General features: G+C 38.9%; 1 protein-coding gene across 5 annotated transcripts in view; it reads left to right on the top strand.

The window, feature by feature from the left end:
* cobll1 (cordon-bleu WH2 repeat protein like 1) overlaps positions 1-12206 on the top strand; it is a 94386-nt gene that overhangs the window by 55996 nt on the left and 26184 nt on the right. For all 5 annotated transcript variants that reach the window (XM_031892771.1, XM_031892767.1, XM_031892768.1 and 2 more), the window contains 4 exons: positions 4735-4923; positions 6776-6983; positions 7774-8002; positions 9469-9507. In XM_031892771.1, the coding sequence (XP_031748631.1) occupies positions 4735-4923; positions 6776-6983; positions 7774-8002; positions 9469-9507 (665 nt within the window). The remainder of the gene's footprint in view (positions 1-4734; positions 4924-6775; positions 6984-7773; positions 8003-9468; positions 9508-12206) is intronic.

Raw genomic sequence — 12206 nt, forward strand, 5'->3', positions numbered from 1 at the left:
CCCCTGCCAGGATTGCAAATGAGGCAGAAAGAGAAGCTGGATTTCAGAGTATAAAAATGGTATTTATTCATACTTTTTGAAGGAACAGATTACAGTAATGGGTATATTAGGGGTTTCTGTGTTGTGTGGGGCTCTTTAACAAATTTTGGTTCAGAAAACGGAGTAATTTTTAAATGTAATAGCAAAACAGTAGGGTTTTTTCAAATCTATATTCTATTTTTTTTTTAAGCTACCCTCTTAATGAAGGTATTTGTTTCTTATCTTGGTATTTACCTGTAAAGTGGTTGAGTAAGCAAAAAGTTAGCGTTTGTGCCTGGCCCACTTCCAGATCCGCGTCTTACGGAATTCCCCGTGGCGCTGCTCTGTTTGGGAACATAGCATGTCAAACTCGATTAGTTTGTGCATTTTTGGGGTGCAGGGAAGTACGCTTGAATAATATCCATTCATTTCAAGTCTTACATCACAATGAAGGAATGTTTACTCTTCAGAGAACATACTCCTTGCCTCTGGGGTGGGATTGGTCTGAGGTGTCTGTTACATAATGTCAGCAACAGTATAGCACAGATAACCCATCCTACACTTTCCATCATTTTATTTAATATTAAGTGAAATTAGGTTTTATGTTAGAAAAAAATCTTAAGAAAAAGAAATTCGTCTTTAAATGAGTTTGCACTGCATGTGTACTGGAAAGTTGAAAGTACGGTATGGGATCCCTTATCCGGAAACCCGTTATCCAGAAAATTCCGAATTACGGAAAGGCCATCTCCCATAGACTCCATTATAAGCAAATAATTCTAATTTTTAAAAATGATTTCCTTTTATCTATAATAATAAAGTAATACTTTGTACTTGATCCCAACTAAGATATAATTAATCCTTATTTGAGCCAAAACAGCCCTATTGGGTTTATTCAATATTTAAATTATTTTTAGCAGACTTAAGTTATGGAGATCCAAATTACGGAAAGATACCTTATGTGGAAAACCCCAGGATCCAAGCATTCTGGATAACAGGTCCCATACCTGTACAGTAGTTGCCCTGATGAGGTCACAGTTGCCTTACAGTTGACCTTCACTAAGGTATCTTTCTCTGGTTAAAATGGAACTATACCCCAAAAGGATTGGCTCTTATTGCAAATCATTTCTCTGCAAAATACTAATGCGCTGTGGAGATCAAATAGTTATATAGCAGCATTTTTAAGTTGATGCCAACAATTGGTGATTATTAAGCTGGCTAGTCATGACCAGATTTGGTTGGACTGTTTGGCCAATTCCAACCATCTGGGAATGGGGATGTCAGGGAGCTGTTCAGACTGATAATGTAGCAGATGCTTATTGATCATGATAGAAAAACCTCCTTTGGGATTGAAGAGTAGCGCTGATGGCCCAAATTAACGCAGGACAATATAAAGGCAGTCATTTGCTTGTATGGCCATTGAATCTGCATATTTGATCTGAGTGGTCAAATGCCATCCCTGGTTGTTCTGTGAATGGCCACCTTTAGGGTTAAGACACACGGAGCTACTAGTAGTAGCTACTTGTCGTGGCTACTAAAAAAGACAATGCTGATCATTTACTGATAATTGTCTCTACTTGTGTTTTGGCAGAGGCAATTCTCAGTATTGTCTATGGCAGGGGATTTTCTGGAGTTTAGTAGCCTTGAACAAGTAGCTGCTACTGGTAGCCCTGTGTGTCTTCACCCTTATAGTCCCATGTCATGAGCTAATCATACTCTTCTCTATTCATTAGTAACTGAGTCGGAATCTTCTAGGTATATTATGGTGGGGGATTGGGTTTTTACTTTACAGTCCTGGACACAGAACCGTCAGAGGTTTGAGGTTGCAGAATTAACTGTGCTTTGCCTTGTGTTTGTTTGAATTCCCATGAGACTGCCACATCACATGGCCAGGCTTTGTGTTCAACTCCTTGTGTACCCAGAGTTTGTTTGCAGTAAGCAAACAAAAATATTAGCGCAGCCATCTTTGAACTATAAATCTGCTTGTGTAAACTAGTCTAGCAGTTTTGTGATGAAATTTTGCAAAGGTAGGAGAAAAACCAGGAGCGCTGGGTAACAGTAACATAGGGAATAAAATCCCACAGCTGCAATATTTGTTTCCTCTATATTTCTTAATTAGATGATGATCTAGGTGCCTCAAAATGGTCTGAACCCCCCAAAAAATGAATTGATGTAAACTTGTGTGTTCCTCTAAGCACTTTTGTAATTTAAACTTTTAAATTATTCACTTGTTTCTGAGATATTTTCGGTTTTAGACTGTTTTTTTTATTGCTTGGCAGGCTTCACCTCAACAGCTGTCTTTGAAGGTCAGAGTGTCGTCCCGAACTGTCTGTGCACTCCTGTATTCAGTTAACCCTAGAGTTGCAAACTCCTGAGCCAAAAGCCTAGTATTAGGAGCCTAAAACTGAAAACCACAGAAACCACTAAAAATAGAAAATGTATTCAGAGAAGCATTCTGAGTAGGTTTGCATCAATTCAGAGCATGTAGGGATACTGTGTAAATGTGAACACTAGTGGTTCAGTGATCTTGCTGCTTATAGAAACCAGGCTTTATTACTGGCTTGACTTGATAAGCAGTATTCCAAGTAATGTGTTAGAGGTGACAAGGTAACCTTCATAAAAACACTTGTCTGCAGCCTCTGCTACCCCTCTTTTTAATACTATCACTTGACTCTGTTAACTATAAGGCAGCCATACACGTACATGCGCGTATCTTTTTGTGTAGGGGGGCCCACCAATGCCAAACAACATCTATGTACTATAGATTTCGGTCCATCCGGGTTTGGGCAGGTTTCATCTGCCCATTTCACCATGGTGGCTAGCGCTCGGTGCATCAACAGATGAGAAAATGAAAAGCCGTAAGGAGCAGGTATGTTTAGAACAGAAGAAAGGTGACCATACCGTGTACAGCCCCTTGTATGTTCTGTGTCCTATTGACCTCTTTTAGTGTTGCAATGTTAAATAAAGACAATAATGCCTGTGTTGTTTGCTGTGGAGTATTCACAATTTTTGATAGGGTGCTGTAGACACACAAAGCAGTATCTGATGTTTTGGGACAATGGTATGCCCTTCTTCAAGTTATAGCCCACCATAGAGATCCCCAAACCCTTTAAATACCCCAATGTGTAGTGCTACCTAGTGGAATACCAACATAGTGTAATGTTCCTGTAAGATATAATACCTATAGTAACAAGAATGGCAAAGGGAAGGCCATAGTTGTAGTCCCATATATATTGCAAAAAATTGTCTATAAATTCTATGTGACGTTAATGTTGGTCACAGTATAATCCAAGTCTCCAACTCCAACAAACCTGACAACATGATATACGTTTGGGTTTAAGAGGTTCTGGAACACATGCTTAGATCTCAGGAATTTGCCATATGCCTTTTCAAATAACCTCAACTTTTAGACAAGCTTCAATATGCCGTTATTCTGCTCTGTAAAAGATTGTTACAACAGGTTAATGCCTGCCGTTACAATGTTGAGTTTAGAGCAGGGAAAGCTGGTTTCATTCCCGTCTTAGTTCCGTGTTCTCTTGGCTCAAAACCATATATTGTTATTAAAGCAGGGTTTATTAATCCTTCAAAGTCCCAGGGTGCATCTGTGATATGATCAACCAAATTCTGGGTCACTGCAGATCAGGCAACTGCCTTTAGTGTTTTTGTTCAACTCTTGTGCCATTAGGACTTTGTATTGTTCTTTCTAGTCCAGCTGAGAGGGGTCCTGGGAGGGACAGGCCTGCTGTTTGTTTCTATGGATGCCCAAGAGAAAGGTATGCAGTGTGTGTGTGTGTGTGTGTACCCGTGCCTAGTCAGTAGTGTAGTACTGGAGAAACTATTGCACTCCCTCTCATTCATCTTTGACTGAGAGACAATTGCCTGTTATTCTGTAAGGGGTGAAAATGCAACCCTACTTTTATCATCTGCAGTGGCATTCTGGGAGTTGCAAATCTTTGGGGTATGGATTGCCTCTACAACCTATAGGTCTGAGGCATGGGCATCCAGATACTATTAATTTGTCGTTTATATTCCTTATCTGATTTTTTTTTTTTTCTGTAAAAACCAACTAATGTTCCCTGTGTGGCCTTCCATGGAAATGATATTGGCTCACTGTGACCTGCAGAGGTGTTGGAGGAGGCACAGGAATTGCTCAGAACTCTGGAATGCAGTAGAAGCTGTGTGGGAATAAATACAAATAGCACATGCCTAGTGAATTTTATGTAAGAAATGAAATGAAAATAAGGTTCTGAGTATGAATATCTCACGTAAATGGCAGTGTTGGTATAGGCTACTGAAAGTTGACACCCTCATCTTGAAGTATCACCATCTTCCTTGAAGCTTTGCCCACACAGATTGTCTTTAGAAAGTTCAGTTATACTGCATGTGACCTTTCCTTGGTGGCTCTTGGTTATGAAAGACAAGGAGTAATGTTAATATTCAGAATACTTAAAAATACTTCAAAAAAATTGGTTATTTAAGATGTTTGATCCCAGATTTCTTGTTAAGCATCTTGCGCAGTAACTTTATTTTAGAAATTACTAGATCTTATCCTAGTGCTTTTATGTCTGTGCTATTAATAATTAAAATGGCTTTTCATGTTCCACCCAACTGTATAAACATGCCCCATCAATCATTGTATTTTGTATAAGTACAAATAGATATTGTTTAAGGACAGAATGAGTAGTGACAAAAATTAAACAAAATGTCTTTATATTTTAGGAGGAAAGCCAAAGGCAAGGCGCCTCTTCCTCCGGGAGAAGGAAAATACTCGGAAAATTCCCCATCCTTTGACTCTTCCGACAGCCATCATTTCAGCATGGACCAGAAGGAAAACATCATTGATCGAGACATTGATCTCACTGTAGTTCTACCTGGAGAGAAGACCGCAATGGCTACGGTTCATGGCAGGTATGTTTTTGAGGAATTCCTTGGTCCGCTTTGCAGTGTTCGTTACTCCATAGGCTGCATATTTTGGTGTTTGATCAAACCTTTTGCAGACTGGACTTGCTGATAAATCATTGAAAGCATTTCACTACTCATCGAAGCAGCGTCTTCAGTTCAACTGACTGGATTAGTGGAAGAGTTTATATACAGAGGACTTCCCAAACCAATCACAATGGTTCATTGTTACTCTTTAGAGAGAGAGGTGACAGCTGAAACTCTGAGGTTGTGAATACTGTAAGGTTACTTTGATAGGATTACCAAGGTGTCTTGCAACTCATGAAAACAGGTGTTACTTGTAAGAGTTGCATGAATGGATGTGTGAAGTGTTCTGAAACTACTGGGTTACAGATGTTAGAACAGCTTTGCATGTAGCAGACCGGAGGTGTCGAAGGCCCCTGCCTCTGTTTAGGGATGGTTTCTCCACCTTAACATAAATGGACTCTTTATACCTCGTTCAAACCAGCATTCTTCTCTGTCATCTCTCTCTCTTCTTGGTCATCATTATTTGTTTCAAATCGTTTTTTGTTTATTTTTGGTAGACTTAGGCATGAAGATACAAATTATGAAAAAACCTGAGTATTAAAAATAATACTTGTAATAACACCGTGCCCTGTACTCAATCCCAAATACCCCACGTTCCGAGCATTCTGGATAACAGGTCCCATACCTGGTTTAAAAATAGAACGCACAATTATGAAAACACAGAGTCAATAATCAGTCTTGGCAGCCAGTTCATGAAGGTGCATCTACATCTCCGTTCCTATTAGTCTACTTCTTGATAGAGTTAATACCCACCCATTAAACTAGTTCTTTCTTTCATCTTAGGTCACAATGTTCTGGTCATATTGTGAAGCTCTGGAATGGCTTTCAGTTTAAATCCACTCTTTCTAACATATTCAGGACTGACCTTCAAGGTGGCAATTAAAATACAGTCTCTGTGTTTGGCAAAAACAAAATTATGCAAGATAAGAAGATCGTTGGAGTCTGACCATCCTCATTTGTTTATATTTTTGAATGTAGAGCAATCCAGGTTCTTGAGTTTGGTGAAGAGAATGCTGCCAGTACAACAATGTTTCTGGGGGTATTTTAATCATTGTGAATATAAAGCTTACTGAATGCAGGCAATCATTTAATAGGCGATTGGGGTTGGCTATAGGCTTAGCCCACAGTGATCTCAATAGTATTTTAAATATTTCACCATTCATCTAGTGGCTTCTTTGTCTTCATCTTTTAGACACTACTAGCCACTGTATATAATCACCTGGAGGAATGTCATAGACCTATTGCTTATGCCTGAATTAAATAGAATTCAGCTGTGGAGCCCACCCAGTGGTTATGTGGGTGAAGAAAAGGGCCAGGGGGACGCAGTAGGAAATTATTACTTTGTTGAGCCTGTGCCTGCATTCAGTCAGCTTTCTGTTTCTGTATTTAACAGATCATAAGAAGGCAAATTGGGGCTAGACACAAGAAATAAAACACGTGATTGCCTCATTTATGACCCTTGGTTCAGGTGCAACTTTCTGTATGTGTGCGGTCACATTTCCGTACTGGTTTATTTGTATTTAGTTTTGATGCAGGATAAGAAAAATGTATGGCAACAAAATGAATAAAGGGAAATTAAGTGGTTACATTAATTTATTTATAAGAATGTCAATCCCTTACAGTGTCTTTATGAAGAACACAAATATAATTTATTTTAATTGTGTCCTTGTGTTGCTTCTTGCAAGATCAGCTTGATTTTGAACAAGTTTCTCAGCTCTACGCATCCTGATAAAAACATAATGATTCATTTGCATCTTTTATTTTTTTTGTTAAGCAAACCAACCCTCGACCTGCTGATATTCCTGTGCGGACAGTATCGTTTAAACCCATCCTCCCACACTATAGACCTGATTTCATCAGAAGGAAGCCAGATCAAGTTCAAGCCAAACACACCTATTGGAATGCTAGAAGTGGAAAAAGTCGTTTTAAAATCAAAAGTTCCAGACGACAAAAATAAAAAGCCCTTTCCTGCCGCACCAGAGGCAAGTTTCCTTTTTATAAATCCTTGATTTCACAGCTTCCTTATCATCTAGGTCAGTGATCCCCCAACCAGTAGCTCTTGAGCGACATGTTGCTCACCACTCCCCTTTGATGTTGCTCCCATTGACCTCAAAGTAGATGCCCATTTTTACATTTCTGGCTTGGAGACAAGTTTTGGACGCACAGTGACCATTTACTCCATGCTAGCAGTCCATACAGTCCTTATTTGGCATACTCAAAGATCTATTTTCATGCTTGTGTGGCTCACCAACACTTTTTACATCTGAGTGTGGCTCACCATTAAAAAAAAAAAGCTTGGGGATCCCTTTTCTAGGTCATGAGGTCTTTTCTTAATCTGTGACTTTGTTGGGATCTGGAATTTTCAGTATTAAGACAAACAAACAAAAAAAATGGCCATTGTCCTTGATGTTAGATATTCAGAATAATAAGAGTTGATTCCCTGACCAATAGGCAGTTCCTATTACTGTTTTACCCAAGGTCATCATTGATCATTGATCGTCTTTTTTTTTATTCTTCCTTCTGCCGAACTTACGTACTTACGAACTTGGCGTAAAATCTGGCGTTTGAACGGGAAACTTCTTCATTTATTTTACACAGCTTTTTTCATCGTTTCTTCGGCAAATTTCTTCTTACACAGAATAATAAATAGGCCCCTTAGAGCAAGACATTGACTAAAATGTCCTAATTTTTAAATTGTGAATCTAGGAACATGTTTATTAAAAAAATAAAATGTTATTTTAAGAAATTCTTACCCATGTGTTCATTTTTCAGCAAACTGTTCGAGTTGTGATAAATTACAGGAAAACACAGAAGACTGTTATGAGAGTCAGCCCACAAGTTCCTCTTCATGAGTTCTTCCTCTCCATCTGCAATAAGTGTGAGTTTGATCCAGTGCACACCGTGCTGCTAAAGGACCATCAGTCCCCAAGGCCCCTGGATTTAAACAAGTCTTTAAATGATCTTGGCATAAGAGAACTGTGTGCAGTAGATCGCAGCAAAGGTAGGCAATTTAACTTCATGGTGATCTTTAGTTACAGTGCCCTTACACAGTAGTATGTTCGTTTAGGTGCTCTCCAGGCATACAGATTTCTGCCTGATATGGTTAACCACGTGGTAGTCCAACAGAGCCAATCCAATAGTTTGCACTCCTAGGCCAACTATTATTTCACATAGGGTGGGCCCAGGCAGATACACAAGTACATACACAAACGTGGTCCTTACCTGAGAGAATATGACTGATGGGCTCTTGAGCTATACATGTAATAATATCCTACCTGGTTATCCAGAACCTGGCCCACGGGCACTTTTGCACTATTCTTGGCCCTTCGTTCTTTTGAAACTTTTTTGCTTTGGCCCTTCGTTCTTTTGAAACTTTTTTTCTTTGATTTTTCTTCCTTCTTGTTTTGTTCTTATATTCCCACAACTCCCAGTTGCATTGGACAATATATTTGGCATGTAGAGATGGGCATTTCTAGCTACAACAGCCAAGGGCAGAATATGAAGAATCTGCATCTACACAGATGTGGTCCTTACCTGATTTTTCAGTCTTCCTGGTCAATACCTGTCCCTAGATGACAACCAGCATATTTCCGACTTTATAGTCTCACTTCCATTGCACGTAGTGTTCAGGATGGAACCCTAAAACTTTCCCAAGACAGTGACCCCATCACTTTCCTACATAAGGCCGACCTTTTTATACACAGACTGTCCAAGTAACATTTATTTCTACATTAGAAACTTATGCAAAACCTTTTATTGACTGACCTGCAAGATCATTGATACACTGTAAAACATAGTTGACAAATATCCAGTTTGCAGGGGCTGTATATGATGAAAATGACATACAATCCTATATTGAGAAATTGGGTAGTGTGTCCAACCGCATGAAGGTGGCCATACATGGGCAGATTTAAGCTGCCTCACCAAAGGAACATATCTTCTAGTGTGCGACCACCTTTAGTCATTTTAAGGGTATGTAGTTCTCTATTTTACACCACTACGTCATCTAGAAGCCTTCGTAGAATTAATAAAAAGCCTAAATAATCCACAGCACTGGCTTCTCACAAGTAAAATAAATTTTTCTTATATGTTAAAGGGGAACCGGTGGCACCCAAACAGTACATAAAGTATGCCCAAAGGCTGCTTTGCCCCAGACTGGGAATTCACATTCTCCTTTTGGGTCACAGTTTTTCCTTTGTGCAATGAACAGTATAAATTCTGTGTGCTCGGGAAGTATGAAGTATCTATTATTGGTTAAGGGATTTTTTTTTATTGCAAAAACAGTTCCCTTTTAATTACCCCCAACAATCATAATGAATAAAAAAGCCAGAACTTCTAGAACACAACTGGTTTTAGGGATATGTCAAATAGATAATAAATCCATGGTTTTTACTGTTTTTTTATCTGCTGTTTAAGGTGACAGAGTATTTACGCTAGCAATTTATTTATTCGATGTTTGACTTTCAGCTACTTCTCCATCAGATTTGAAGCCCCCACCTTTGCAAGGCAAGTATTTATTCATTTTACTTTTTTGGGGGAGAGGGTTTATTGACCAAATTATTCTAGGCAGTCAAGTGATTGAAGAAAATATAATAGAATTGTACTAAGGTGAGGCTCTCCGATTCATATGTGTTTTGAGGTTGCTTTCCAGTGGCTGGAATCAATAACAATGCCTTGTTTCTTGGGCTATGGGTGAGAATGGGTGCACCGTTTAATTTTTCCAACTCATTTTCCCCTGGTTCTTTGGTAGAGACACAATAGCCTGGGTTATTTTACATAGAAATGCTCTCTTTTACTGATTCTGACACTATGACTGATGGGCTCTTGAGCTATACATGTAATAATATCCTACCTGGTTAACCAGAACCTGGCCCACGGGCACTTTTGCACTATTCTTGGCCCTTAATACTTTTGAAACTTTTTTGCTTTGATTTTTCTTCCTTCTTGTTTTGTTCTTATGTTCCCACAACTCCCAGTTGCATTGGACAATATATTTGGCATGTAGAGATGGGCATTTCTAGCTACAACAGCCAAGGGCAGAATATGAAGAATCTGCATCTACTTTACTTTATACATGGATCTTATACACAAATATTTTGTAGACAGCACAAATGCTCCCTGTTCTACAAACATTGATCTACCAAAAGTAGATCCAATTAAAGTACCTCCCGTATCTAAAATGCATTAATTAAGCCAGGTGGCCTCATTAACACTGCCTTATCCAGTCTATGTAATATACATGAGCCAGTGGGCTGGACTTTTCATCAAGAAGTTGATGGTTCTCAAACTGGCCTCCTTTGAAGGATCTGGAACAGCTTTATTGAGGGTCCAGCCAAAAGGCCAGATAGGGTGACATTTGAGGAGAATGCCCATTTGGGCTTCTTCATAAGAAGGTCAGTAGGGATGAGTCTTCTGGTGAAAACATATTTGCTATTACAAATATTCTTGAAACTGTTGCTAAATTCTAAATACCAATATTTTTCTATATCTAAAAATCCTTATTTGAAAAGTTTGTAACTTCAAAGGGGAACAGACGAACGCTGACCTAACACTTACATACAGTACATACCTTATTGGGTCATTATGCATACTGATTTGTTATTACATAAGGAGTACATCATTTATATATATTCATCACCTTAAGGCAGTGATCCCCAACCAGTGGCTCGTAAGCAACAAGTTGCTCACCAACCCCTTTAATGTTGCTCCCAGTGGCCTCGATGCTGGTGCTTATTTTTGAGTTCCTGGCTTGGAGGAAAGTTTGTTGTTTTTTTTTTGTAAAAAAAAAAAAAAAAAAAAAAGCAAAAAAACATGTACTGCTCAATACAGCCTCCACCAATAGCACCCCAGGCACTTTTTGCATGCTTGTGTTGCTCTCCAACTATTTTTTTTCCATTTTAATGTGGCTAATGGGTAAAAAACAGGGGTCCCCAGCCTTAATGTAAAGGCATAGCTTGTTACTGTGCATTTATATATTTATTAGTGGGGTTTGCAATATTGCTAGCCTTTGCTGGGTATTGTCTTTAAACCTTAAAGGGCACTTGTCACCGAAAACTGTTTCCCCCACCAAAGGAGATAGAAAGGAAAATAGGTGTCCCCCAACAGCACTAGGCTTCCCACACCAGACCACCCAAACAAAAAAAAACTTGTTTCCCCCAAATAAAAACAAACAAAACAACATTTTGTATTTATTCTGATCTGAGCACATAGTTTTTAAAAGTGCAAGTTTAAAATGTACACACGAAATATATTTTTTGCACACATAGCCAAAAAAAGACATTAGAGGGAACATTGGTGACAGGTGCCCTTTAATAACAGAACACCCTAATAAATGGTTAGTTTGTATAAAGTTTGACACAAGCTTGAATCTGCAGGCACTGCAAATATAAAGAGACAGAGTGTTCGGTGCGCACAGAAAGCACTTCTCTCTTATTTTAATTTCTTAAACAAAATAAATCCTTTTATTTTTCTATATATCTGCATTGGGCTGTTCTAAAAGGTTAGAAAAACACTAGCAACATCCGTAAGCACATCCTGTAATTATTTATGCCAAATTATATATTGCAAATCCAAGGATATAATGTCATAAGAAACAAAAGTCATTGATTTCAAAGGAAAATCTGTTCATAGAAGAATGTTCTTCATGGCATTTCAGCTGCTGGTTACTGAATGAGGCCAAGGTTACACCATAGCTGTGACTTGGCTATTTATTCTCCTACTTAGCTGAGAAATCTCCACAATTTCCATAGTTGCAGATATTTCTTTGTACCGTTAAAGCAGAAAGATCTTATCTGCTGTTCTTTACCCTGCATTCCCCAGTATTTTACATCCTTCTGGCCTGCATAGATTTACTTTGTATGTAGCTATACCTTGTGGTGCCCATAGTTGCTAAATGTCTTCCCAGGGGCTAGACATCCAATGGTACAGGATACCCTAAGACTCTAAAAGTGTTGGTGAGCCACACAAGCATGAAAAAGGTTCTTTGGGGATGCCAAATAAGGACTGTTATTGGCTATTTGGTAGCCTTATGTTGACTTCCAGCCTGCAGTAGGCTCTGTTTGAAGTAAAACTGTGTCTCTGTGCTTCCAAAACTTTCCCCCAAGCCAAAAAATTGAAAAATGGGCGCCTACTTTGAGGCCACTGGGAGCAACATGTTGCTCACGAGCCACTAGTTGAGGATCACTGCAATAGATTCTGCAGTCTGG

The sequence above is a fragment of the Xenopus tropicalis genome, chromosome 9, assembly GCF_000004195.4.
Source record: "Xenopus tropicalis strain Nigerian chromosome 9, UCB_Xtro_10.0, whole genome shotgun sequence".
Lineage (NCBI taxonomy): Eukaryota > Metazoa > Chordata > Amphibia > Anura > Pipidae > Xenopus > Xenopus tropicalis.